The 27,888-nt window shown below is 38.8% G+C and overlaps 1 protein-coding gene across 1 annotated transcript; it reads right to left on the reverse strand.

Annotated features, from left to right (window-relative positions):
- Window positions 1-276: 276 nt before the first annotated feature.
- Window positions 277-27,624, reverse strand: LOC117435748 (Golgi-associated kinase 1A-like). The gene is made up of 5 exons (XM_059012774.1): window positions 27,219-27,624; window positions 13,613-15,004; window positions 9,458-9,580; window positions 4,786-4,889; window positions 277-1,671 (listed from the first exon to the last, which is right to left on the reverse strand). The coding sequence occupies exons 1-5, from the start codon at window positions 27,219-27,221 to the stop codon at window positions 1,467-1,469; spliced, it is 1,827 nt and encodes a 608-aa protein (XP_058868757.1). The 5' UTR covers window positions 27,222-27,624; the 3' UTR covers window positions 277-1,466.
- Window positions 27,625-27,888: the final 264 nt, after the last annotated feature.

The raw sequence follows: 27,888 nt of genomic DNA on the forward strand, positions 1-27,888 counted from the left end.
CTGCTTTTAATAAAGTGTGGTGCCACTGTGCATCTTTGGCTGCTGTCCTGTGTAAACTTATGCAGTCCTTTAACCAGCTCTACACTCAGAGACTCGGCTTGAATGAATGCTAAACACATGGACAAGCCAAGTGGTGTAGGCACTCAATACTTCCAATACAAGATAATATTAGTGAATAAAATACCAGTAATCTACAAACTCATGTAGTTGTAATATTATGTACAATTCTGCACAATGAGGAAACATACACCGTCTTAAAGATACACAATCGTATAATTTGCCATGTTATTATTTATTTATTTCAAATTGATACAAATATTACAAAAAAAAAGTTTTTAGCGAAATGGACATTACATAGTAATAGACACAATTTACAAGCCATTTAAGATATGCTTCCCAAATATGAACCAGTCATAAGGATGTTGTCATGTTAGTACTTTTTTTCAAATGCATTACATTACATTTAAAAATATCATAAAATGTTAATAGGGCAGTCGAACATGTATGAGATATGAGAAAGCTATTAATATATATTTGGTGGAAGAAGTACAAAATTGTAATCTTAGTTTGCTACAACAAACCTACACAATAAAAAACAGGCCATTCCACCTACAATAACATGATCTTAGAAACTGGAAGTCTGTTATTTAACATTCTCACTGTGGTGTAACCTTTTTGTGCTGGTTGAAAAGCCAGCAAAAGTCCTTAAAATACACACACACCACTGGTGTATGTACATGCACTGCACATTTGTATGTTCTGCTTTTTAGGGATAGAAGCAGCAATTCTAATTAAGTTTCTTTTTCCCTTCCAGCAGGAATTAATTAGCCAGTGTGGCATCATAATAAACACATTTGGCCTGAAATGAGTACTAAGGTTATACAGTGCAAACTGCATCTCTTTAAATCTTTTAACCCAGACCAGCTTCAGGGCTCACACTACAGTCAACTACCAATACACATACAACAAGTTAAACAACATGTCAAAATTAGGAATACTTACACAGATGTTTATTTTCTTAAATTACCTTTTCGTTTATTTGCAGTCTGTGTTACATATACAGCCTCAAAGATAAGACTTGTGTGGTTCAAATAGTGATACTGGTAGAAAATACTAAGTGAGAACCACTAACAACTGCTATTACGATACGTCCTACAACAGTGAGGTATGAGTCCCTGCACTTTCTCATTTGATCCTTGACTGGAAGCAAGACCACAATAAGCTATTTGGGTGCACTCCACTGACTTTTCATCCATTAACATTTTTGTTTTCAATTAAAAAACAGTCAGCAATTTTTAAATATGCATTTGTCAAGTGAAATTAAAAAGTAATAACCTGCAAAACTGTAGTCATTTGGACAGATTGTTTTGTGATAAATGACCCTGTTGAACCAAACTAAAGACACGTTTGGTTTGATACAGTAAAACCTGTATCCTTCATCACCTGCTTTTACCACCCAGTACTTTCTAATTGTCTCTGTGGAGTTTTAACTTTTTATCCTGAATGTACTGGAGCAGAATCTTCCCTCTTCTCTCTATGTTGTGAATAAGTTGTTTCAACCCTGGAAGTCTGCCCTGGTTCTCCCAGAATTCCCTGTCTGTGTACAGGGACCGTAGAAGCATGATCTGTAGGCACCCTGACTTGAGAACAGATACGGCAGTCTCAGGAACCCTAGGGTCAAACAAAAAGACAACAAGATTAAAAAACAAAGTCTAGTTTGAGCAGCATGTTGGTTAACCCTTTGATTTACTTATACATCCCCCAGTGCCACAGCCTATAAGAGAAAATGAATTGAACTGAACCGGTATCTGTGAGTATTATTTTTCAACACTATCATGATATATTTTCTCTCAAAAACAAAAAAATATATAATAGCCACAAGTTATATAACAAAGTCATTCAGTAGATCAAGCACAAATCTAGGTCCCATTTGCTGCCTAGCAACCAGCTCTGAGCTAATTACAAATCCTCAGAATGCCTCAGCCCTTAATTTGATTAACAGCTTCAGCAAACATAAAAAAATTATATTCAATTTGTAAAAGTTAGCTTTCAGAGTCCTTTAGATGGCAGAGATATATCAGCAGAGTTGTTGTGAACTCAACAAGAACCGTAAGTGCTATGACCCTATCAGTCATCATAGATGTAGAGTACCACTAGAACCAGCCATGTTGAGTTGAATACGCAAGATATTTCAGTTTTTTTTATTTTTCTTAAAAATATTTCCCAACATAAAACCAATGTCACCTTACAATAATTGATTTTGAGTTTCAGTGTTTTAAAATAAAATATCAAACAGAACGAAATTTCAATGTACCATTTGTAATTCAGTAATATGAGAGAATTGGTCAGGGGTCTGAATACTTTTGCAAGGTACTGTATATATACATAAACTTTGGCGGGGTTTGTCAGAATTTCCCATAAATTTGCATGTTCCATTGACTTGCAATGTTGTGAAAGCGTGGAGAGTTTCATGATGCCACCTTGTGCGGTTAACGAGATCTGGATACCCGTTTTTTTGTAAAAGTTCCTTATACTTAACATGGGCTTTTTTGTTTTTTGCTCTCATGTACAGGCTACAGGGTACTGAATTTCTGCACCAAACCGAGTAAGGTACACGTGGTCTGTTCAGAGGTAGGGCCTTTCAAAGGTTTGGTGAAAAAATATGAAACGGTTATTAATAATAAAAAGATAACAGGCTAGCATCCAGGACTTTTTAAAATCTTCTCAGCAAGGAATCCCGCCCCTGAAGGAGTGTGCTTGTTACACGAGCCGTTTGCTGATTGGGTCAGCAAAACGGTGTGCAAGTGACATCAGGCAACTGTGGGATCTGTAGTTCAGGGGAAGCCTGTAAACATCTTTAAAACAATCTGCATGAAGCTTTTGTTTCTGTTCAATGAGAATTGATAATAAAAAATATTTATTTTGATTAGGAGGTATTACTGTCTCTCATTTTGTGAATTAAAATTCCAGATTAAAACACTGGGCTGCCTTTACTTGTAAGCCTGTGTTTTTGCATTCTTTTTGTCAGTTAAATCCTTTACATTTGAAAATGGTCTCATATTAGAAGAGTTAAGGAATATATATTTTTTCCCTCCGTTAGCAACACTGGTACCTCAGCAGAGTGTGTCATTTATAACAAATACAAAAAATAAAATGCAAGTTGCCCTCTTTTAATAGACACAATTTTTTGTGACATTTTCAACAGAGATGCAGAATCGCATTGTAAGTGCAGTGAGGATTACATTTAATAGACTCACTTTGCAACTGCTGTTTAACACCAAAAAAGCAGTAAAAAACACATTGCAACTGCAGTTTAACAGTAGCCTGTAATAGAATCACATTGTAACTACAGATTAACACGGTGCTGTAGCAATGGATATACATGTACACTTCCACACATACACACTCACTTCAGGCTTACAAAAATAGAATTATACACCACTTTCAACACCTCAATTTTTGTCTGCAAGGATAGGTCACATTTTTGTGTGAACACTAAAGCAACTTGAAATGCATCATAGGATCTGTAGTCCCCATACAGTACAGATGCTCTATTTTTCTTCCATGAGAGGGCTCCAAAATAATTCGCACTAACAGGAAATTTGTGTTAAGTGAATTTGTAATATAAGAAGTCATTTACAATAAGCGACTGCCAAATTGATGTGACCCTGTAAAAATTGATCTGAGGAAATTCATCTGAGGAAATTCATCTTTGTTTAAATGAGAATTCACTGTATGTTCTTCAATATAAATGCACTTTAATTTCCTTTGATTCATGCTCTACTGTTGTGTTTAATAGTGGATTCACTCCTGTTTGACTAAACACATTCAGCACCCTATCTCGTATTAATCCCACTTAAGACTAGAAATGACTGCAATTACAATCAACACATACACAACTGATTTATAGGCCCAAGGATTTTTTTGTGTTCTACGCAAAAATACCCTGGGATATGAATGATGAGCTTTGTCCCGGATTCATAGCAGTGTCACATGCTGTACTAGTGTTAAGGGAATTGTATTTACCTGCTCTCAGCCCAGTCTGAAGTTCTGCTCAGATGTGTTCTAAATACCATATTTTTAAGATTAATGCAAACAGTATTACCAGAGAGGTGGTTACTACATTCATGATAGCGGTAAATTGTTATTTTTTATTTTCAGTGCAGGTCAGAAGGCAGTGAGAAAGGCCTGGGAAAAGGCAAAAGTCAATGAGAAGAGGTCTTCATCTAACTGAGCAAAGAAAATTGTGGCCAAAGAAAAGGTGTGTAATTGATGTCTCTGAGAGAGTTCTGCATTCAGGTGACATCCAACAACTGTGATAAGACCTGCTGCTGTTCCAATTATCCGAACACACCACATCAAGCACCTGGGTACAACTCAATAGAACTTTTCACTAATTGGTCTCAAACTGCTATCAGTTCTATTTTTGTAAAGTTGATACGGTTCTGCAGCCTGAAGTGGGTGTGTATGTGTTGAAGTGTACATGTATATCCATTGCTACAGCACCGGTGGACCATAATGATGGATGTCTCTTGTGTCATCTGGAAAGAGTTGCATGTTCTATGTCTTACCTGATGACAGCAGTCTGCGGTTGCTTGTGTTGTCTGGTTCCTTTGGCTGCTTGGTGGTGGGAATTGCGGGTTAGGGTTAAAAACCCTAACGCCACATTTCCTTGCTTTTGTGGTGATGAGTTCAACCCTAACTGCTGCATTAAAGTAGTTTTTTGCAATGCAATGTATTGTTTTATTAAGCAGGTGATGAGGATCAAACTTTCCCAGTACTTACTCATCAATACCTTCCAACAGCCTGAAGTTGAGGTTGTCTTCAGGATGGTGAGGCCTGCCAGCATTGTCAATGAACACCAGTCGTGTGGGGTCCTCCTTCCTAACCTGGTTTCCAAAACAGCATTATATTTAAAGTATCTACAATGTACATTAAACAAACCTTATTTGTTTTTAGAAGTTTTTTTTTTTTTAAAACTGTATTAAAATTCTGTTAACAAATTGTCCACCAAATTTGAGTTACTGAAGTATAACTATGAAAATAGAACTGTTGATCCACATTGCATGCCAGCCACTCTCTCCCTTCTGTAGATCTGCCTTTTAGATTAAATCAATTTTGAAATTATTTCCTGTTCTGATAAAGGCAAACACAAGTAAACAATGTTCTTTGGTAGGAATGGCTTTTGTGTACCAAAAACAGCAAAATCAATATATATATATATATATATATATATATATATATATATATATATATATATACACAAGAACATGCATGACTGCTTGCTGATGTCACTTTGTTGGAACACAATGCAGGGCAGGTCAGTGGTGATTTTTTAAGACAGCTGTTTTCCAGAAACCTATTTATTTTGTATTTTTGTTTTTGAGTAGCTCAAAAACAAAAAGAAAATGCCTACAAATAGGACCCATATCTAACAGAAATCTTAGTTCACGGGGCGTGAGCTGGGGCATGTAAGGATAGGGCAGAGGAAGCAGAAAGGAGCAGTTAGTAGGACATGGTGCTGCCTAGAAAGGACCGGACTTAGGATAGAGGAGCGGGCAAAGCCCTGACTCTAGCAGCTGACCGACAGGCCCGGACTTGGAAACTAGGACAGAAAGTGGAAACGATGCCGCCACATCCCAGGGACAGAGGACCCAGCGACCGAAAACAGAATAGAAAAGTGGTCACTGACTGAGGGCGACAATGCCGACACATCCCAGGGGCTATAAGGACCCAGCGACAGAAAACACATACGAGTGTTATGACTCGAAGAGCCACCCCTCGGGAGAGGAAGTCAGTCCCAATAGACCAGGACACGAAAGGAGGTAGAGAGAGAGGGTACCCAGCATCTGAGACTTCTGTAAAGGGGCACTTGTTAAACCCCCTGATTGGCTGAGACTTCACACTGCCTGGGACCTGAAATAAGGACAAAGCATGGAGGATAGTATGGGACTCGAGCACTGAAAGCGGCCACATCCTGAAAGAAAGGCAGGATATATAAGAGAGTCTCAGGAGGTTAAGATAAGAGACAAACAAAAGATAGCACATGCCGACGCAAAACATAGACACAAGACCAGAAAGACAAATGGGACAAACAGAGGGATGGTTCGTGATTTTTAGTAGGGTATAACTATGTGTAGACCCGCTGCTCAGTGGAGAGGAAAAAAACCCTTGAGCCTGGTTAGGGAAAAACCTCTGGTGGCCCCCGCGCTCAGGAAGCCCCACTCTTGGCATACTAGCAATTTTACAATGGGCTGCAACTATGTCAGAGGAGAATGAATGAATATAAGAATCCACCGTGGAAGAGGACCAGCGCCCCATGTACGTGATCAGGCTGTGATTAATGTTGGCCCTCGCGGTGGAGGTGGCTGCACCTATAAGGAATGAATGGGGGTGTAGAGCTGAGGAGGGAGGCCTGCTTTGGAAACGAGGGTGGAGAGGTGGGTTGAGAACCAGTGAGGAGTGATGATACAGCGAGATGAATCAATGAACAGAGGGTCTGAGGGGGGTCAGGGTTTCCTGCTGGAAAGATTGAAGAGAAAGGGCAGATAGGGGACTCGATCCTTGACAGCTGCGCCCCATATTTTTTATTAAGTGGAGATTTATGTTAGCACTGGCTGCTGAAGTGGCTGCGACGATTCTAAATGAATGGGGTGTATAGAACTGTGGCAAAGGGCCTGCTCTGGAGATGAGAGTGCTTGAATGTGATGAAAACCGATGTTGGGATATGACTGGGGATTAGATAGTTGTAGGCTTAACTGGTGATGAAACTGCTGCAGCGAGAGAAGGAAGAAAGCTCAAGGATGAGAAAAATCTTCAGAACAGGTAGAAAAAATTCTCTAAATCATCTGAATCGGACGAGAAAGTGAGAAGACGAAGTTTAGACAAAGAGAGACAGTTTAAGCATGTTTTGATGGGGTCTGAGTGTTTGCTAGAAAACAAAACACTAGACAGCGAAGTTGCAAGTGATCAGGGCTTAAATAGAAAAATAGGTACTAATTGACAGGAAATTAGAGGTCCCCAGCTCTATGCCCCCCGAACTGTGCAAGCTAACATTTAAATATATTGCTAATGTTTCAATTACATTTCATATAAGCCCCATTGATAACCTGTGGTTTCTGATACTCAATCAATAATTAGTTTTCTGAATCTACTCTTAATTAGTTAATAAAATAACTTTCAACGACAAAATATGAACTTGTAACAGTACTGTGTATCAGTTGCCAATACTGTATATATTTTGACCCTGCTATATATAAAGTAATATATAGTATTATTCACGTGTCTTAATATCAGCAAATGACAGAGGCACATTGAATAGGCATGTTCAGTCCCTTTGTTGACTGGTTTATTCAGGTTTAACTTTTAGCATTTCCGTTTATATATTTCCATTTACATATAATATAAAGAAAAGGGTAAAGCAGGTACATAAAAATGTGAATAATTGTTAACAATTTTTGTTTTATATAAATCATTCAGCTGGATGGAAAAAGCTGTGCTGTAAACAAGCTGCTGTTATAAACAAGTTGTCTTTCAAAAGAAAAGTTCCGGAGGATGATGACTTCAGAATAGAATGTTCATTCCAAGAGGTTCCAAAGTCCCTCATTTGAAAAATATTGAGGCGATCCTCGGTTCCCGCAGGCAGGGTTTCTCACAGGCGGAGGAGGGACGCGAACCTGGGATCTCCTGCTCTGAAGTATAGCGCCGATACCGCTGTACAAAAGAGATGTCTCCCTTGCAGGGGCAGATATCAGGCTTATGTCTTCATATTTGATTGTGTCACTACCAGCCTTGACCCCTACCCCTGTGCACGCTACACTATTATTATTATTATTATTATTATTATTATTATTATTATTATTATTATTTAGCAGGTGCCTTTATCCTTTATCCCAGTGTAACTGATATTTCCCTATAAAATCCTGTGCTTAATCCTTAATTCTTAATTTTAATCTGATTAAAATAAATATAAATAAAGGAAAAAATACAAAAAGATATAAATAGGAATTTCTTTTTGCTTCCTGGCTGCATTGGTCCCAGAGCACAGCTTTTTCCATCCAGCTGAAGAAGGACGTAGTCTGGAACGTTCAGATTGAATAGATTTTTTTGATCAATTATTCACATTTTTCTTTTTTCTCTTTTTGATTTTGCTGTTTTTGGTACACAGCAGTACAGTTTATGATTTATGATGTAGGAAACCACAACATCCTAAAATATACTTATTATTGCCACAAATTTTCTTTGATAATTATTTGCAATGAGGTCCCTTGCGACAGCAGTAAACAGTGTTATATCGTATATACATTACCTGTAACTCATAAAGCTATGTTACAATAGAAACTACAAAAATCCAGGCAGGTACAATACAACACTTTTAATTAATGCATTTCTTGTGTTGCTCTCACCTTATGCACACACTCTCAGTGATGGAGCGTTTTTTGCTATGTGTCTTTAAGTCTCACTTTAACATACATTTTATTTATCTTGCATTTTCTTAGCCGCTTGTCCTTAATCTCTTACGGCTAGTTTTACAGAACCAGTTTAACACTAGTCTTGGATAACCTAGACTTACTTTAGATAATGCAGTCCAGGATCATTTAATCTCTTGCTTATTTTTTATAGTTGTATCTTTGTATTTGAATTTGCTCTTGTGCTGCTGTACCATGCCTTGAGATGGATCGCCATGAAATGGGCAAGAGAAATGTAATCTTGGTACTGTTGGTTACGGCTGGGACGTAAATCAGTTATCATTATGGATCATATTTTATTGATTAATTTGTACATCTATAATCATACTGGCTGATATTGGTTCTGCAATTTTCTTTATGGTTTAGTACTCTGACAGGTACCGCGATCACTAAAACAGACTCCACGTTTATTTATAAAATCATACCTATAATCAAAAACATAAAGCTCTATTTTCGTGCAACTGTGCCAAATGTGCTGTATACTTATTACATGAACATTTGCGACCAAAATATTTGGCAAATCACACCCATAAAACCTATTTTGCTGCAGAAATGTCGGCGACCTGTTGCAATATACAAAGTATCTATTTTTAGTGGAATTTGATATTCGTACCAAAAACACAGCTAGAAACAGGTCTCAAATAAAAAAAAATAAAACATTCACAAACATGAACCATTAAATATAGTCCCACACAACTGGGCTGATATACATGTAATTTACACAATGCTATTATCTGGCCTTCGGGAAGCTTTCTGATCATTTCTAAATGTCTGTGCTGCACTGTGCCACACTCTGTGACTAACCATGTTTGTCTTGCTTTACAACATGTCCCCATTTACCCTAGTCTGAAAAAGAGTACATTAACCAGCTGTGAGAACGGCTGAGCCATTCCCTTTCCACTAGATATAAAACATGTTCATATGTAGGTGGTCTGAGACACAGATTGCAGGTATGTCTAAACAGGACTTTACCCCAAGTATTAACATACCAAAATGTGCACCAGTACTTGTCCTTTTGGGTTTCTACACTTTTCGTGGAGCATTTCCTCTACACAGGATTCGGAGGGGTCAGGCTTGAATCCACAGCAGTAGCGGTCTAGACGATCATTGACCTACAGTACAGGGAACCAGAAGTGAATTACTTGGTATTTGTATTTGATAAGTCCCACTTTCTTGAAACTAACAAACCTGCTTGAAGTTTCTGACATTCTGACGTTGAATATACAGGTTCTAATTCTACCTTACATACTGATCATTGGGCTTTGATACCTCAGTTCTATGCTTATTATTTAAGCCACTTACAGGACCAGACAACCTGAGATAAAATGCACTTTTGCTGATGATGACTTTGTGTTGTATTTGTAAGATGTTTTGGAAAGCAGAACCACTGTAAGAAAAGTTAGCCAGTTTCAAAATGTTGCTGTGCAGCTAATAATATCATAATCACATGTGTTTAATAAACTCACCCTTACCACAGCCTACCATGACTTATATTCACAGTATCTACATGACATACAATACATATTGTACATACAGAATGGGCACCTCCATCTGGCCCCAGATTCTGATACTGTCAAAGTGCTAAAATATGTCATTAACCAAGTTTCATCACAACAGGAGAAATGGTTCTCTGTAAGTGTATCGATTGTGTGTAGTGTGTTGCTTATTATTAAAAGAGATGTCATCTTGTGCAGTTTGTTACTTGTTATGTAACAACAGCACTTTTATTTAACTTTATCAAACAATGGTGCAAACATCTTTAATCTGGCCCCTAAGCCCTTTGTAATAATCAGGATCTAAGACAAAATCTCAGCAGGCAGGTTCTCATAAAGCAAACTCTGCTACACAAAATATGTATATAATGTGAACCGTGGTTTCAGAGCCCTGGCTGCCTGAGGAATTCACACTCACACTACTAGATGAAATTCTATTTATCTGTTAGAAAGTGCTTTCGTTCAAGTTTCATAACTGCTTGAAAAATCTAGCATCAGTGCTCAAGTACAAGGTCTACCCAATGCAGTAACTGTGCTTGGTGGATAGACTGCTCCTTTAACCCTTTCCTCTTGAAATAATGAAATAAATAAATCTAACTGAATGGGCACAGATGTCTGCATGTACAAAAAACAAAAAACAAACAAAAAAAAAACCCTGGCTAAAAACCTGAATATAAGAGTTGATGAACGATCTGTTTTTTAAACAATTACAGAAGCCCCTTCCTTATGTGCATGGCCCCAAGTTACACTTATGTTTTATTCACAGTGATCCATTATATAGGGAAGTTATAACTGTATACATTCTGCTACTGCTGTTGAAAAAAACTCTCCTTACTGAAATGAGGGTCATCGCCAGTCAATATTTGTTTCGTGCATCATGAAAATCTAGCATCCTGCTGTTTTAAATTAAATCTCTTTGATATGAATGGTGGCTATATTAAGCAGTTGATGCAACAGCACTTATAGGTGTTGTAACAGTGCCCCTATAGCCACCGGTGGTAATCCTAGAACCTTGTTGCCTATTTTGTTCCAAGCAGTGTAGTATTGATTTGGAGTGAATGCTCCACCCCTCCCCACCACAGCAGCAGAGAGTGACTTCATAACCTCTCTGTATAGTCCAGCTTGGGCAGCATCCCATTATTTTTCTCACACCTGTGGAATATACTGCTTAACTGTAAACCTGGCATACAAATCATTTTCATAGGAATACATCACACTTTCCAGAAACATTCTCCTGGTTTAGCTACCAAACAAATGTGTTCGTTCTTAGAAACGTACAAACACAACAACGTATTTTTCATTTAGCATACAAGCTCCTGAGGCAGGTACCAGCGAGCCTTGTGTAATCTGTCAGACTTGTAGTGTCAAGTGTCAAACAACATTTTTGATGGTTATAATAAAAAGCAACCACATATTTACATCGCTGCTGAAAATAACCAAAGCACACACAGGGACTGATTTGTCTTAACTGCAACGTCTGGCACTGTGCTGCTGTTACAGCGTGTGCCTCGTTTCAAAACGTGAATAAGGAAACAATCCCTACCAAAGATATCTTTGTGTGATGGGGTGAGTTGACAGGGTCTCACATTACCTTGGCAAGGCCTTGCCGTGGCAGTGCCAAGCTCGTACAATGGGAAGAATCAGTATGCATGTGGTGGGGAGACGGTCCCGATCGACTTAACTGGAGGGAAGCCTATGCCAAGTTGCCCATTGTAAATAGTGTGATAGTAAATGTGCAGTTAATTCTTTAATTAAATATGGTTGCCAGGCTTGTGAATATGTTGGAATCAGTCAAAATCCAAATGCATATTCCAACATTTATGATAGAGCGCTGAGCTGTGGTATCAGACAGGCACCTGATCTGAGTTTTGTAAGCAAGCAGAGGGAGAGTTGCTTGTCATAGGATTGTAACCAACATGCAGAAATAAGTGTCTGGTAGTGTATAGAGAGTTGATACTCTCATTTTTCAAACTTCAGTGAAAGGGCTGAAGCTGTCATGCTGATACAAGTGTTAAATAAACTGCAGGAACAGAAATGCGTAAAGAGGGCTGAAGCTTATCTACAGTAAACTAAAGCAGTTTGACCCAGACTCATTAAACCTTTTCTTAGGCTTGCTAGTCTTGTATGGAAGTTTTGTTGCAGAATAACACTTTACATTCAGCATTTAGGGAAAGGTTTTTAGTTCATCTCACAATGTGTGTCTGTTTACCTCTACCCCATGCACACCATTTAAGTATTGTAATGAGGTATACATCCGTATGTGATGATCGTCAATGTATTATATGAAATGTACACTGATTTTAGTTGAACCTCCATTAAATAAAAATATGAATTACTTATTTTGCTTTTAACTTTCTAAAATCTATACATCATGAAAATAATAGAGGTAGAGAATCTCATATCATGTGTCTATGGCAAGTACAAAGTGTTTTATGTTTGGTTTATCGTACTTGAAAACCATACCATAGGATTAGGGAGGAATTTACTTTTTGTTTCTTCACAACTCTTAGGAGGCAAACCAGTGAAATTTCACTTTAAATCTTTCTCTCTGTGCTGTTTCTATGGAAAAATAACAGTTAAAATAACTCTTCGGTTGTCAATAATGCCATCATTAGTTCTTACTGCATTGAAATGTCCAACTGTAACTGTTATGCTTTTTTCCCCTTGCTTCACATGTTTCAACACTTCATTTAGAGATTAACAGGCGATGCCGGTTAAAAGAAGGCAGGTGCATTATTACAGCTTGAATGGTCCACTAAAAATGTTCTACTCGCTCCAAGAGAGGATAATTAAACGGTATAACAGCAAGTCACTTTTGTTCAGTTTCATTGACATATCAGTAATAACATGTATACAGTACTCTCTCCCTCAGTAACGCTATCTTTCTATATTTCTGTTGAGCGGTAGTAATGTAAGGGTGTAGCATATAAAATTAGAAAGACTATTTCACACAAAGAAAAATGGTGAATTTGAATAATGTCAGCGAATGAGATTTGTAGCGGAGCGAGCAAGCATATAAATGAGCGGAGTAGAAGTTTATGGGGTGAAAAAATTGAGACAAAAGTGTGAGCAAAGTGGCAAATATCACTGCTAAGCAGAGAAATAAAAAATATCCAAAGGGGGCATTTCATGAAAGTGGTGGCATGATGTTTTGTACAGCATGTAATGTTCCTGTGGATTACAATCGAAAAGCAAACTGTGACAAACATACTGAAAGCGCTTTACATAAACGGAAGCTACAAGCCGTTGAATCTGTAGTAGGAAAGACAGCTAAAATACAAAAAACAGTGAGTGAGCTATTTTCTGTAAAGACAGAAGAACAAATACATCAGAGAACAGAAGTTTACTGACTTACAGAGGCTTACATGCTGTTTCAGAATCGAGGGAAACTTTTTAACTGTACATTTTGTACTCTAAAGTAACATTTAAACTTGTCAGTAGTCAAAAGCAATAGTCTTTATATTATTGGTTTTGGTGTACTATTTAAAAGCCCTTGTGTATGTTGATGTAGCTAAAACTACATTATTTGGTGACCTTTCCGTGAATTCTTATTTTAACACTAAATTTAGTTTTACAATTTAGGCTATTCTAACTGATTAACTGATTAATCCTTATTTTACATGAACTACATTGTATCCAAAGGGAACATACCTGCAGCAGGAAATCAAAGAAGGCAAGCTTGCCCCACTCGGAGTGTCGGACACCCACACAAGGTACTGAAGACTCCAGGGAAGACTCTTTCACACCACACCTCTGCTTGAGCACAGCTTGATACTGCAGCCAAGTGAGCGGGAAGGAGTTCTGGTCACTATTATCATCGGATAAATGCTGAATGTCCGGGTCCCACCAGACCATGGGCCTGGCTGGACCTCTCGTAAACTTGTATGGGAGAATTTCGCTGTGGAATTTCCTTGTCACGGATGGCAGGCTCCTGTTCAGCCCCAGAACTCTGTCCAAGTGGAAGGCGAAGACTTCAAACCAGTCCTCTGGACGCTTGATCAGAGCACAGAGGCCATCCTGGCAGCGGCGTTCTAGGTCTTCAGGCTCAGGGGAAGTGCTCCGGCTAAGGCCCACCTTCATTACTTGTCCATGGGATGGCACCCTTGCTTTACTGATAACCACACCATCTGCAAGTAGCTTCATCTTTCTTACATCTTCTGGACTGAACCACGGTGGTGGCTGTTCTCCAAACCTGACACTCCCTTTCAGATCTTGTGGGAACTGGTCTTCTGCAAGCTTTCCACACAAAGCAAACTTTGTCTGTCTAGCAGCCTCTGATGCAGCTCTGGATCCGTCCTTCCACTGACCTAGCAAAGGGAGCCTCTTCCTATCCAAAGATGTTGAAGGTCTGGGTTCTCTTTCATGTTTTCTAATATCTTTAGCAGGCAGCTTTGCTCCAGCTGCCAGAGGGACTACAAACCTCTTTGCACCACCAGTGATGCCCTGCGCATCTGGTTTGTATTTGCTCTGTAACGGCTCTCCAATGTTAGTTTGGTTCTTTGCAGTGAATATTAGTTTAAGCTTCAGTGAACTTTGCAAGCCCCCACCAATTGGAGGCATCTGAATGGACACTATGTCCTTCTTGTCACCTTCCTTCCTTTGTAATTGGCGGTTACTGGGTATGCCCCCTGCATCCAGTGCAGATAGATGGAGATGCCTTTCTTCTCTGGCCTTTGAAGTATATACCTGAGTTTTCCTTTTTGCTTTTGAGGTAGTTTTTGAGGTGTTCCTCAAAAGCCCTCTGGGGTGAGCCCTCTGGTCATTCTTTGGCTTGTGCTCCAGTTTCTCGTCAATAAAGTACTTTATCGGCTCTTCCCTCATTCCAAGTGTCCAGTCTCCATGGATGGGAGTGATGACAGCTCGTTTCCTCTCGTTTCCCATGCGCCTGATGGAGTCTTCACGTGGCTCCAACTCCTGCAGACTGTAGTAGGCAGGAGGAAAGGACGGAAAGCTATTTATCATCATCACAGACAGAGCAAAGAGGAAGCTGACAGCAATCACAGGTCTCCTCTTGCAACGCATCTTCAAACACAGTGTTGCGGTCTACAGAGGAGAGAGAGAGAGAGAGAGAGAGAGAGAGAGAGAGAGAGAGAGAGAGAGAGAGAGAGAGAGAGAGAGAGAGAATAATAAAACAACTGTAGAGAAAGAAAGCAGGCAACTACAGAACTCACACCATTATAGGCTGTCTGGCTGGAGAGTTTTAGAGAAGTTATAACACAATTATTGTTAAAATATGCATTTCTTGGCCAGCTTTGAACATTTGGTTTATTTCCATTTAGAAATCCTGTCACAGCCATTCTTAAAAAAAGACTGGATTATGAAATGAAGGGAAAAACACAATACCATGCCCTCAAGCAAGTCTGGGGCATGTCGAGTTTGCTACTCAGACTCTTTTCTCTTCTCCCATTTTAACAATAAAGAATATATCACAGCACAGCATTTACTCTAGTCTTTAATTAACTTATTAAAAAAGGGAAAAAACATACAAAACTAGAACAACACAAATAAGTAATATAATTCAGGGCTTTTTTTTCCCAATGTGTAATATTAACATAGAAAAAAGAATTAGACTGGATTAGACTCTGTAGTTGTTGTTTTTTTTATTTTATTGAGTTTACAAACAACTTGAGTTAAGAACATAAGAACATAAGAAAGTTTACAAACGAGAGGAGGCCATTCAGCCCATCTTGTTCGTTTGGTTGTTAGTAGCTTATTGATCCCAGAATCTCATCAAGCAGCTTCTTGAAGGATCCCAGCGTGTCAGCTTCAACAACATTACTGGGGAGTTGGTTCCAGACCCTCACAATTCTCTGATTTAAAAAAGTGCCTCCTATTTTCTGTTCTGAATGCCTCTTTATCTAATCTCCATTTGTGACCCCTGGTCCTTCTTTCTTTTTTCAGGTCAAAGAAGTCCCCTGGGTTGACATTGTCTATACCTAGTTTGGGAGGATGGACAAACCCCCACACATTTATCACTTTATCTAATTGAATCATATCATCTAATGAATCCAAATTGAATAATGATTGCTAGTTTACTCACCCTTCCTTTTGCAAGCCACCACCCGCCCCCATCCCTACTTTAAATTTCTAAGTATAGTTCTATGGGGGTTGGGGGGGGTGGGCTGCCTCGTCCAACGGCCAGGTTGGTGTTATGCCAAATTGTTCATTTGCTTCACATAACTCATCAATAAAGTTTGTTTATTTAATCATTGCGTCATGGCGTTTGTCCTAAACTACCGAAAAAATATTAGTAGTATGAATTTGTTGTGCAAAACCTCTTACTGCTGCAAGTAGTTGCAGGACCACGCCTATTGTCTATTTTGAGGTAATGCAAAGAAGGTTGTGTCCTTTCAGCATAAACTACATAAAACCTATGAACTAAAGATTAGATATATAGGTACAGTAATTCATTGCGTATTCGACTGCAGTGGGACCAGAGTAAGGGCCTGTGACAGGCTGGCTGCAGGGAGGAACTCAGACCAGAGAGAGAATCACACAGACAGACGGTGATGATGACAGAAACTGAGTGCGATGGTTGCACTCAGCGTTTAATAACAAATAAATAAAAAGGTTTAACAAACAGAACACAGGACACGGCACTTCACGCCAAAATAAAGAGACAAACAAAACAGACTATACAGTAAACAGACACACAAACAAACACGGTGAGTTTTAAATAAACAAGTATCGTGCTGGTCCTACCAGCACGTAATAGCAATTGATATTTAAACTAACTTTTATTTCTCCTTCTCTCTCACCCGTTCTCCACTCTCGAACACCCAACCCCGAGAGAATGAAAATGTGTCTATATATACTGTTGTGCTGGGATTCAATTACTAATTAATTATTCACTTGAATCCCAGCACGTGAATGAATTACGTGCAACCCCGTGCTCACATATTACATACTTTAAATGCACGTGAAGTGATTTGTGCCATCCTCGTGCCTAAATACAAATCTACATTTTTAAATCACACGTGAAACACAGACCTGTTTATATCCCGTGTACCAATGACTATACACCAACATTAACACACGCAACATACAACACATAACACACAAATGCACACAGGGGCGGGGCACATTGCCACAGGGCCGATATGTAAAAAAGCAGATAAATTGATCCTGTTTTAAATACCATTATACACAGCTGTAACAATTACTATAGTCACCGTTTATTGTTTTGAGATTCAGCTTTTATTAGGGAGCTCCCCTAAACCCCTTGTTTAGAAAGATATAGGGTATTAATGCTTGTCATAGAGTAGCCATCTGCCGTGTGGGTGCATGCATTCGCTACACAGATTGAGACGCAGGTTGAAGTTGATACGCCCTTCAGGCGAACAGAATTTATTACACTACCAGCAATGGCAGTGCATGGAGCACATACAACACAGTGTATGAAAACTTTGATAGGATCTACAATATATGAACTAATCTCTGTTCAATAATAAATTAATATTGCTGAAGAGGTTGATCACGGTTAGGGCGGATATGTGACGGGTGGATTCCGTGACGGGTGGATAGGGCAGCAGTGTGGAGTAGTGGTTAGGGCTCTAGACTCTTGACCGGAGGGTCGTGGGTTCAATCCCAGGTGGGGACACTGCTGCTGTACCCTTGAGCAAGGTACTTTACCTAGATTGCTCCAGTAAAAACCCAACTGTATAAATGGGTAATTGTATGTAAAAATAATGTGATATCTTGTAACAATGTAAGTCGCCCTGGATAAGAGCGTCTGCGATGAAATAAATAATAATAATATGGGACAGATTACTGTAGACATATCAATAAATTATGCATGGTACACAGACACCGGAGCTTTCATTCAATGTATGATCACAAGACTGCAGTAAAAAGGAACCATTGAAATAAAATTGTTTTCCTGTTTTTTACCAACAGCTCTTGTGGTTACTTGCAAATAGACATTTGAATTTTGAAGATTACGGATGATAGAAGGCACTGGGCTTCCTCAACGTTTGTCATGTGCATAATTCACGCTTGCCCAATACTAGCACTTACCTACCCTCAATGATGTGCTCTTTGTTCATTTTTTATTTTATTTTTTTATAAATTTAGTCGTTGCCAATTATTTTTTTATTATTTTCTCCCAATTTGGAATGGCCAATTATTTTATTATGCTCAGCTCACCGCTACCACCCCTGCGCTGACTCGGGAGGGCGAAGACGAACACACACTGTCCTCCAAAGCGTGTGCCGTCAGCCGACCGTTTTTTTTCACACTGCGGACTCACCATGCAGCCACCCAAGAGCTACAGCGTCGGAGAACAACGCAGCTCTCGGGCAGCTTACAGGCAAGTCCGCAGGCGCCCGGCCAGACTATAGGGGTCGCTGGTGCGTGGTGAGCCGAGGACACCCTGGCCGACCTAACCCTCCCTCCCCCCGGGCGATGCTCAGCCAATTGGGCACCGCCCCCTGGGAGCTCCCGTCCTCGGTCGGCAAAGGAATAGCCTGGACTCTAACTCGCGACGTCCAGACCATAGGGCACATCCTGCACTCTACGCAAGTGCTTTTACTGGACGCGTCACTCGGGAGCCCACCTTTGTTCATTTTTATGAGCCTGAGGAGTTGTTGGCTTTATGAGTCCAGAGGCTCATTAACCAGGCTTTGTTGTTGATGTCTTATGGCTGGTTTCATAGACCCTGATGCGCACTAATGTTGGATTACCTTACTGAAAATAACTTTAGGTTGTCCAAGATTATTGCTAATCAGGGTTTGTGAAACTAGCCGTAAGTGAATCAATAAATACACCACACCCTGTTTTAACGGTTATATTAACATATTGCTTTGTTATCTATAAGGCTGGGGAAACTATTTTTCCATTTTATTTGTATTTACTTTTGTATCCTTTCTGCTTGTATTGTTTTACGGTGATGTTTACAGTGAACACTAATATGACTGGCAGTGGGTGGGTAGATTCTGGAAGTTCCTCATGTTATGATTAGCTGTGACTCATGAGTTGCACCCAATCAGAGGGCTGCATGGGACCCAGTTCCAATGCACTGTACAGGCAGAAGAGGTTCATATTAAACCTTGGATGTGATCAAGTGATACTCCACTAGCAGCAAGAAAACAATGAAATAACCAGCCAGGTATATATAACATGTCAGAAAACATATTACAACTGGCATAAATCTTGTGATTAACCTTGTCTATTAAAACTTATTTTTTCCCAATCTCTCTCGGTGTCTATCTGATTTACTTTAGCAGGGTTTTATGTGTCAGGCAATTCAAAAGAACAGCTTTTTGTTTTTCAAAAGCTATGAGAGGAGTTTCACTGAGTCGACACATTTACGGCTTTTGCAGATCTTTTTCTAAAAGGATTCAATTATACTCCTGAGAAAATGCCTCGCTTTCATTTTTGAAGATCTTCAGTGCATTTCTGAAAACCAGCCTCTCTCGTCTCAAATGCTATGTCAACAGGGATTCCTGCCACCTGCGCTACACCACTGAGCTGGAAATTCTCGGGCCAAAACCAGTCTTCTTTATATGATGGAAGAATCCATTAAGCTTTCTGTTGGAAGGGCTGTATTGAATCAACTGCAGTCAATCCTGGCTTTGTTCTGTAGTTTATCTTCTTTTTATCATGTTGCAGCACCTGGTTTTATACATTGAAACTTAAAGAGCACATGCTAAAGCCCTTTGAATGTTTGTTTGAACTCTTTCAGTATCCTTATATAAATAGTACCCTGGGATAACTAATGAAATACTTTCAATGTATTTTACTGACGCAACAAATAACAACAGGAATAGATTAGTTTATTAGTTTATTAGATTAGTTTACTGGTCTACTGTTTTGAATAGTTATCTTTCCCAGTACTAAAGAGTTTTGCAGTTCTATTCCTAGACCCGTATAAAGCTGTGCAGTGTTAAAATAGTTGTACAAATTATAGTGTCCTTATATTATTTTCAAATTACCAGAGATTTGCTTTTTCAACAGTGGCATTTTGCTTTTTCAACTCAGCTTTAAATTCTTTAAACAATGCTCTGTTGTTGGAAGCATGGAATTCTGGTCTGGACAGCAGGTTTGAATACCCCAAGGCTTTGGACCTTGGGGTAAATTCAATTTAACCTCTTACGCCCTCCTGTCCCGCGGACGGAACATGGTACTGCAATTACACATTATATTTCATAAATCATTTTTAATATTATTACAAAAGCAAAAGAGAAAAAAAAGCTGATTCAATATCAAAATCGTTGTTTTCCTACCGTCAAACAGCGAAGGAATTTTTCGAATCCGTCATTTCACCGCTGAGATATCCCCTTGGCAATGTGACTTGTATCACATGCTTCTAAAACAGCTGCAATCGACTAGCTGTGCGTTTTGCTGCTCTGGTCTTACAGCTGTCTGATGATGGTGAAACCTCCCTGATTACGTTGTAGGGGAGGTCACAAGCTGTCCAATGATACCTTGACTTTGTTTGTAGCCCAATCCATTACAGAGTAATCGATCTGCGCAGTAAACATACCCCTATCTATTGCAACCGAGTGCGCAGCGTTGCGCACAACGGATCACGGTTTTATAACATTTTCTGATCATTTTTCAATTTATAAAATTTGTAAAATCGAACAAAATGTCGAGCAGTGTTCTAAAGCATCCTAAACAAAGTAGATTCAGTCTTTCTGAAGTTTTGGAAGAGATGGATAGGAGTGAAAGTGATTGCGAAAATTATCAACTTCCTGGTTTGGAGAGTGCTGATTCAGTGTCTGAAGCAGCATTGAAGATGGATTGGATCCTCTTCAGGATTTGTAAGTATAATGGATCCACACTACATATTATTATTATTATTATTATTATTATTATGCATAATTTTCAATATGCATTTTTTACTGTAAGTATGTTATTAGAAAATGCAACCAATAATTTTTTAGCAACACCATGTCTCAACTGTGCTGTGCTGCTCTATACAGTCTCTGATCTTTACATGCAATAAAAGTTGCAAGAAATAATTGTTGCTTCCTGGCCGGTTTTATTATTTTCTCATTGATGTTCACTGATTTATTGCATGAGAGTGTTTAGCAAACTTTTTTTTATATATATAATTACATGATTACAAGGCGTGGTGTAGGGTTTCTTATCCTTTCAAGATAAGCTGTCTGCCTCCCCCAACAGTCACTCACACAGTTCCTTTGTTTGCCACATGTCAATCAAAGTAAAGATGAAAGGAACTGAGGTGTTTTTAGTCTGGCAGCTTGATTTGAGAGCAGCCAAGTTCTCTGCAATCTCATTATTATTAGTATTATTATTGTAGACATTTGGCAGACACCTTTATCCAATAATCAATGTTCACCTCTCAGCAGTGCAAATACTGTGCTTGAATCTGTTGCTCATTGATACTGATAATGGAAATGTTATTCTAATTTTCAATTCATTTCACTTTTTATTTTCAGTGAGGACACTGAAGAAAACCCTCCCCCCTCAACAAGTGAGAGTTTTGATGTTTCTCAGCAGAAAAGGCATACTCATCATGCATACTCATCATGGATACATTTCGGGCACCCCAAAGCTCTCCAAAAAGGCCACCTTTTGAATGAAATATTGGACAAAAAAAAAAGGGGGGGGATTACAAAATCTAATTCATGTGGCAATGGATAGCATGTGAGGTGCCAGAAGTTCACATCCCTTTTAGAACTTGCTCAAGAAACTAGTGTATCACTGGACATAAAGATTTACACAATGTTCATTTTTGGAGAGGTTTGGAGAGGTTTGGGGACCCTTTGTAAAAACTCCTGTAGAATCTGATCCCTTTATTCAAATAGTTCCAAATTTTTACCCAGTATAGTAGACATGTTTGTGAAGCACTGGAAAAAAATCTGGCTCTTTTCATATGCTACAAGTTGAAAAAATGACTATAGAACATAAAAAAATGAAAAGCGTTTGTTGTTTTTTTATGTATTTTCTCTGGATATCTCCTTCCAGTGTGGTACTGAGTAAGACTTTTATCACACCTGAGGTTTTATTCTTGATGCCCAAGGGGTTACCTTGAATTCAAGCCCTGAACCATGCCTGTGCTGTCTATACTTTGGAAGATATTGTGATTTATTTAAGGGCACAGCCCCCCAGGCGGAAATTGTCTGTGAGGGGCTGGGGTTTTAACAGGTTAAAGTACAAACATCCAGGAAACAGGAAAATTACTGCAATATCACTTTTCTTTTGATTTTTAGTGAATGATAAAGATAAAGATAAGCACAGAGATAAAGATAAACTCTCATTTCAAACTGTTAATAAAACAAAGCTAGAATTTTACATACACTTCATTTAATTGGCATGGTAAATGGTCATTTGGAAGGTGCTTAACTAAAGTCATATTAATTAATGAACATTTATGGAAATGTCATCTTCAGAAAAGTTGTGGACAAGACAAGGCTGTGCCACACTGGCTGTGGATGTGTGAATGTGAAACCTTACATTCTGCCTTGGCCCTTCCTTACCCTTTAGCAATGGTGACCCCACTTACCTACAGTATGGATGAGACATCTTAAAATGTTTTAATTAAATTTGAGTTACCCAAATGTAAACAAACCACCCAACCAGCTATGACATCCCATATTGTCTTTGCATATCTTAAATACAAAGAAAACTTAATTCAAGTAACCTCAAAATCTCCCAATGCAATGCAACGACATCCCCCAATTTTGTATATAATAATAATAATAATAATAATAATAATAATAATAATAATAACCTTAGTTGTTTGGCAGAGTGTTACCTAGCTGGCCAAATACAGAAAGAAATTTAAAATAAGTCATGTTTTTTAATTGTCAGTATATCTCAATTTAGTGCCCTCAAATGTGTGAAAATGCTGAGCACATCTTCAGAGAAGGCCCCTATCCAGATGTTAAAAAATCAACAGCACGATGAGGCTACATGGTAAGATGTGGTATTGAAACTGCTTAATAACACACAACAGAATGATGCAAATGTATCCACATTACACTTGTTTCAATTAAGGATTAAGTTTGATTTAATAGAGTCATAGAACATGGAAATAACATGGGTCACAGAGCAGCTCTTTAATTGAGTCCGCTCCTGCTAACATATATAACGTATAGAACTGAAACTGAAGAAGTTTGCTGCTAACCCATCACTCACTGTGTCACAGAGCACATGCCTTTGACAGACTGTCGACTAGATTTGCTGATTGACTCAAGTGTCACACAAGAAGATGGGCTGTCAGCTACAGTAGCATCCATACTTGACAAGCAAGGTGTCAAAGTGCTGCAGCTGCCAACAGCACGTAAAGCAGTGCGCTTCAGGAATATATATATATATATTGTGGCTGTGTGGTCCAGTGGTTAAAGAAAAGGGCTTGTAACCAGAAGGTCCCCGGTTCAAATCCCGGTTCAGCCACTGACTCATTGTGTGACCCTGAGCAAGTCACTTAACCTCCTTGTGCTCCGTCTTTCGGGTGAGACGTAATTGTAAGTGACTCTGCAGCTGATGCATAGTTCACACACCCGAGTCTCTGCAAGTCGCCTTGGATAAAGGCGTCTGCTAAATAAACAAATAATAATAATCTAAAAACATACAAGTGAAGATACAATGAAACCATATGAAATAACGGTTTTAGGGTATCATGTTTAATCCGTTTTATAACACAAAAATGAATTCTTATGTTTCAAGTACTTTGCTTCCTCGCCAGCTTGAGTCAAGAAAGAATTTCCTTCTCATCTCTCATTTTCTCAGAATGTGGTGTAGGAGTGGAATTTATTCCAGAAAATGACACCAACAATGGTAAATTACTCTTACTGAGCCATGAAGGAGACGTGGCTGAGCTGTTTAGACGTTTGCATTAAGTGAATGTGAAAAAGTGGGGTAAAAGGATAATGATCCATTTTTCACTTGTTTACGTACTTGTCAACATTTAGTTTCAAATGGCATTCTCACTTTATCTAAACAAGCAATAATTTAAAATCATGCTTAATTTAAACTTCATTAACATGTTTATGTAATGGCCTGTTATTCATGAACAGCTGTAAACCTTAAAAAACATAACCAACAAACTGTCTGTTAATCTGTTATTGACTCTCTTAAGAAGGGAATTCCCTCCTGACCTCTTTCTCCTTTTACTATGGGTTAAAGAAATGTACTTCCCTCTTTAAAGCAATTTGTCCCCTGGAGTATGTTTACTGTTTCTCATGCTAAATGTAGAATTTCTCTTTTAGCATAATACATTTGTGGAAACCACAAGTGAGGTTCCTCTATTAAACACACACCATTTAAAAACATTCCAATGCCTTCTTCACACTGCTACAAAATGTCTTTCAAATTACAGAATGTGGTATACCTCCAGTCCTTCCCATAGTTAAAGTTGTAGTCTCAGGTAGTTTTTTTCAGAAGGTTGTTTCCACTACAAGTCCTTCCCAAATAAACTTCTCGACAATAAAGGTAATGATAATGCATGGTTCTGTGCTAAAAGGAACTTGTTTATCAGTGAATGGTTCCACATGTTTCTCCCAGCTTCAGTCAAAAAGCTTGCAGATAATGTTCATGGCCTTCTGCCATGGATAATAACTTTCCTCTCAGAGTGATTTATATTATTATTTGTTTATTTAGCAGACGCCTTTATCCAAGGCGACTTACAGAGACTCGGGTGTGTGAACTATGCATCAGCTGCAGAGTCACTTACAACTACGTCTCACCCGAAAGACGGAGCACAAGGAGGTTAAATGACTTGCTCAGGGTCACACAATGAGTCAGTGGCTGAACCGGGGACCTTCTGGTTACAAGCCCTTTTCTTTAACCACTGGACCACACAGCCTTAATATATTGGGTGGGGGAAAATAATTTTCTAAACAATAAATGTATTACAATGTCCAGATCTGTGGGTAATAGTTTATAGGGTTTCTGTAAATATATATATATATTTTTTCAGTTTGTGACAGAGAAGGAAACCCGCTCTGTTTGGAGAGTCACTTCATTACTGACACCACTCACCTCCTGACAAATGAAAAGATAATACATTTTAGCAATGGGAAAACACTACAAGGTTCAACATAAGTACTCTTTAGGTTGATATCTTCACGTTTTGGATTTTCTCTCCATATCCTTATTTCTATCCATTCTCCAGAAAATATCTAAACTGTCTTATTTATACAGTTTGCATTACTTCGCATTTCCTTTTTTTTCCCCATATGACACTAAATTAAAATGAAAAGGCCAAAGAAGACTACACGCTCTGTTTTAGTAAGCTGCTTCTCATTGTCTTCTTGAAATTTTCTGTGATTAGTCTTATCTATCATCAAACAAATACTTTGTTTTTAACACTAGGAGACCAGGTAGTGCTTTTTTGTTTTACTGTTGACTGGTGTGGTCGATTGTTTCTTGCCACTTGCCCACAGATCAGATTGTGATCCTTAGGTTTGCACTTCAAGGCTATGCAGTATGTACCATTTTGAGCGGTGTGAGAGTTCCACCCAGCTTTATGCACTCATACACTGTTACTGTTGCATGAGCAACAAAACAATACAAACTTCCGTCTCTTGGACTGTTCTGAGTATAAATAACTAGGCTGGAGGAGCGGTTTCTTTTTTAAAATGTGTTTTGAAATGGACTGACTGTTTCCACAGCACTGGACTGCTACAGTATGTAAGGTAGGGTCAGTGTTGCTAGAGGCACACATATGTTCTCATCTCAGTGATGTGGAGTAACATTCCATTGCCATCCTGGGGAGAGCTGGGAATGTTGGATCGAATTACTCTGAGATCTGATCTCATATGGAATTCAATGCCTGAAGTCTTAAAAGTTCTCTCCACTTTTGCTTTTTAACCTCAGAATAAGGGTGCAGCTGTGCATAAATAATATCCAGTGTGAACCAGCCTTGATGACACTGCTAGGTTTTGTAGGGTTACGAATGAGGCAGATGTATTAATATGGAACATTGCTGATGAACTGATAAATAAAGCTTATCATATTGTCTAAATGAGGCCCCGGTACCCCAGCACAAAATAAAACAACCCAGATCATTTCAGCGCGAGAAAAGTGCTGATATGTTTTACACTGTATATGACCAGTACCTTATGTTTAGATACACCGCGGCCTTCTGTTGCTGCTGGGTGGCTTTTTGGCACGGATCCAAAAAACAGCGTTATTGCTGTCAGGGCTGTTTATTTTGGAAAGACACCTGCTTGAAAAACATGTGCTTGAAAAGTTTTACCAGCCTGACCTACTAAGTTTAACAACAAAAACGCACATTTTAACCTCACACAACGCAACAGACAAGGTTTGTTATCGAAGGATTATCTCAAACTTTTTTAAAGCATCCAATCGCTCATTCGACGTTTAACAGTACATTTGAACGCTTTAAATATAACTTATTTAACTTATTTTTTTGGCTTTTTTGTTAATGTATAAACACCGGCTTCTTTGACCTCTTCCAGGGAGCTAATCCATACATATATTATGTATCACCATACATAATGTTTGAGTAAATGGCACTCGCTACTTGGTAAATCAACTGCTGTTACATAGATTTCTGTACCCCATAGCATTCGATTCGGTACCCCCGCATGATTCCATGCCTGTGCAGATGCAGTTTTTCAAAGCTGGACGTGGATGCGCGATATTCCTGTGCCCGAGCCCCGCTGTGTTCTCAAGCACTGCCGATTGAGTTCTGCTGCAGTTTGCAACAAATATTGAAAACAAGACCAAACTAATTCTGTTGCAAAATAAAACAGCACATTTTTAACACAACTGATTTTCAACAGTACGCTCAGCCTCCTGCGTTGCTCAATACACGAAACCCTTGATTAAAAGAAACCTTTTAAACACATTTTAATTTTATTACATGTAAATACTGTTCGGCAAGATCAAGCGTTCACGTATAAGGATATTGATATAGGCAGGCGTCAACCAAATTACATAGCCCAACTGATATTTTCATAACAGTTAGCACTGTACAACAAAATAGAACAATAGAGTTATGCACATGTATGTCTGTCGAACGATGAGGGTGGAGAAGGTAGACGTTTTTTTTAGTAGTGTTTAACTTTTTTTAATCACCTGTTGTTGATTCAGTGCACTCAATTCTAGCCTCTGGACCAGCAGTGCTGTGCTACGCTGTATTCACTCAGAAGTGGTGAGAAGGTTCAAGATCTGACACCTTTTTTTTTTTTTTTTTACTGAACCAGCACCATAGATCAAGTGTTGTTAGTGCTAAGATTGGCTATTTCCTTTTAAGTAGATTTCTTAACGCATGTGTAGTTAATAACAGTATTTACTGAAAAATTAAAATGTAACATACCATTTCGATTCACTGCAGAAAGATGTGATATTGTAGTTCAAGCAACTTTCAAAGATAAGCAAAATACTGTAGTTCGTTCCGCAGACGCCGCGTACTAGGCATCACTGTCTAAATCGTTTATTCCGCATCTCCACCACCACTTAGTTCCTCCACTAAATACATTTCTGTCTTTTTAGTCTATTTATTACAGGGACCTCGTGTCCATTCACTGAATATAAAATGTTGCATTGGCATTTCTTCACGATTTGCTAACTCCGCCTTTCTTAACCCATGCTGAACTTGTCAAGACAACGCATGCATTATTAATGAACTAATCCTGCTGTAGCTGGGTTTAGCCTCAGCGAGGTTGATTTCGACGTTCGCGTGCTTTCTTCCAAATGCCACACCACAACAGTGCTTTTGGCTTTTTGTGGAAGCGCAAGCAGCAGTAAAATCATTCAAAACATATGCCCATCCCAAGAGAGGCACACTCGTATGAAGAGGGCTCTTTCACAATAAAAGCCCTCCCTTCTATGTACTCTGAAACCTGAACACTTCAAAGTCAAGTGAAATGTCTGGTAAAATACAGATAAAAAAACAAACAAACAAACAAAAAAAAAACATTTCTGAAGTTGTAGAAAAATGTTGCTCTGTGGATTAGCTTTTAAATTGTTCTTTTAACATGTTTTAA

This window comes from Acipenser ruthenus, chromosome 3 (assembly GCF_902713425.1).
Source record: "Acipenser ruthenus chromosome 3, fAciRut3.2 maternal haplotype, whole genome shotgun sequence".
Lineage (NCBI taxonomy): Eukaryota > Metazoa > Chordata > Actinopteri > Acipenseriformes > Acipenseridae > Acipenser > Acipenser ruthenus.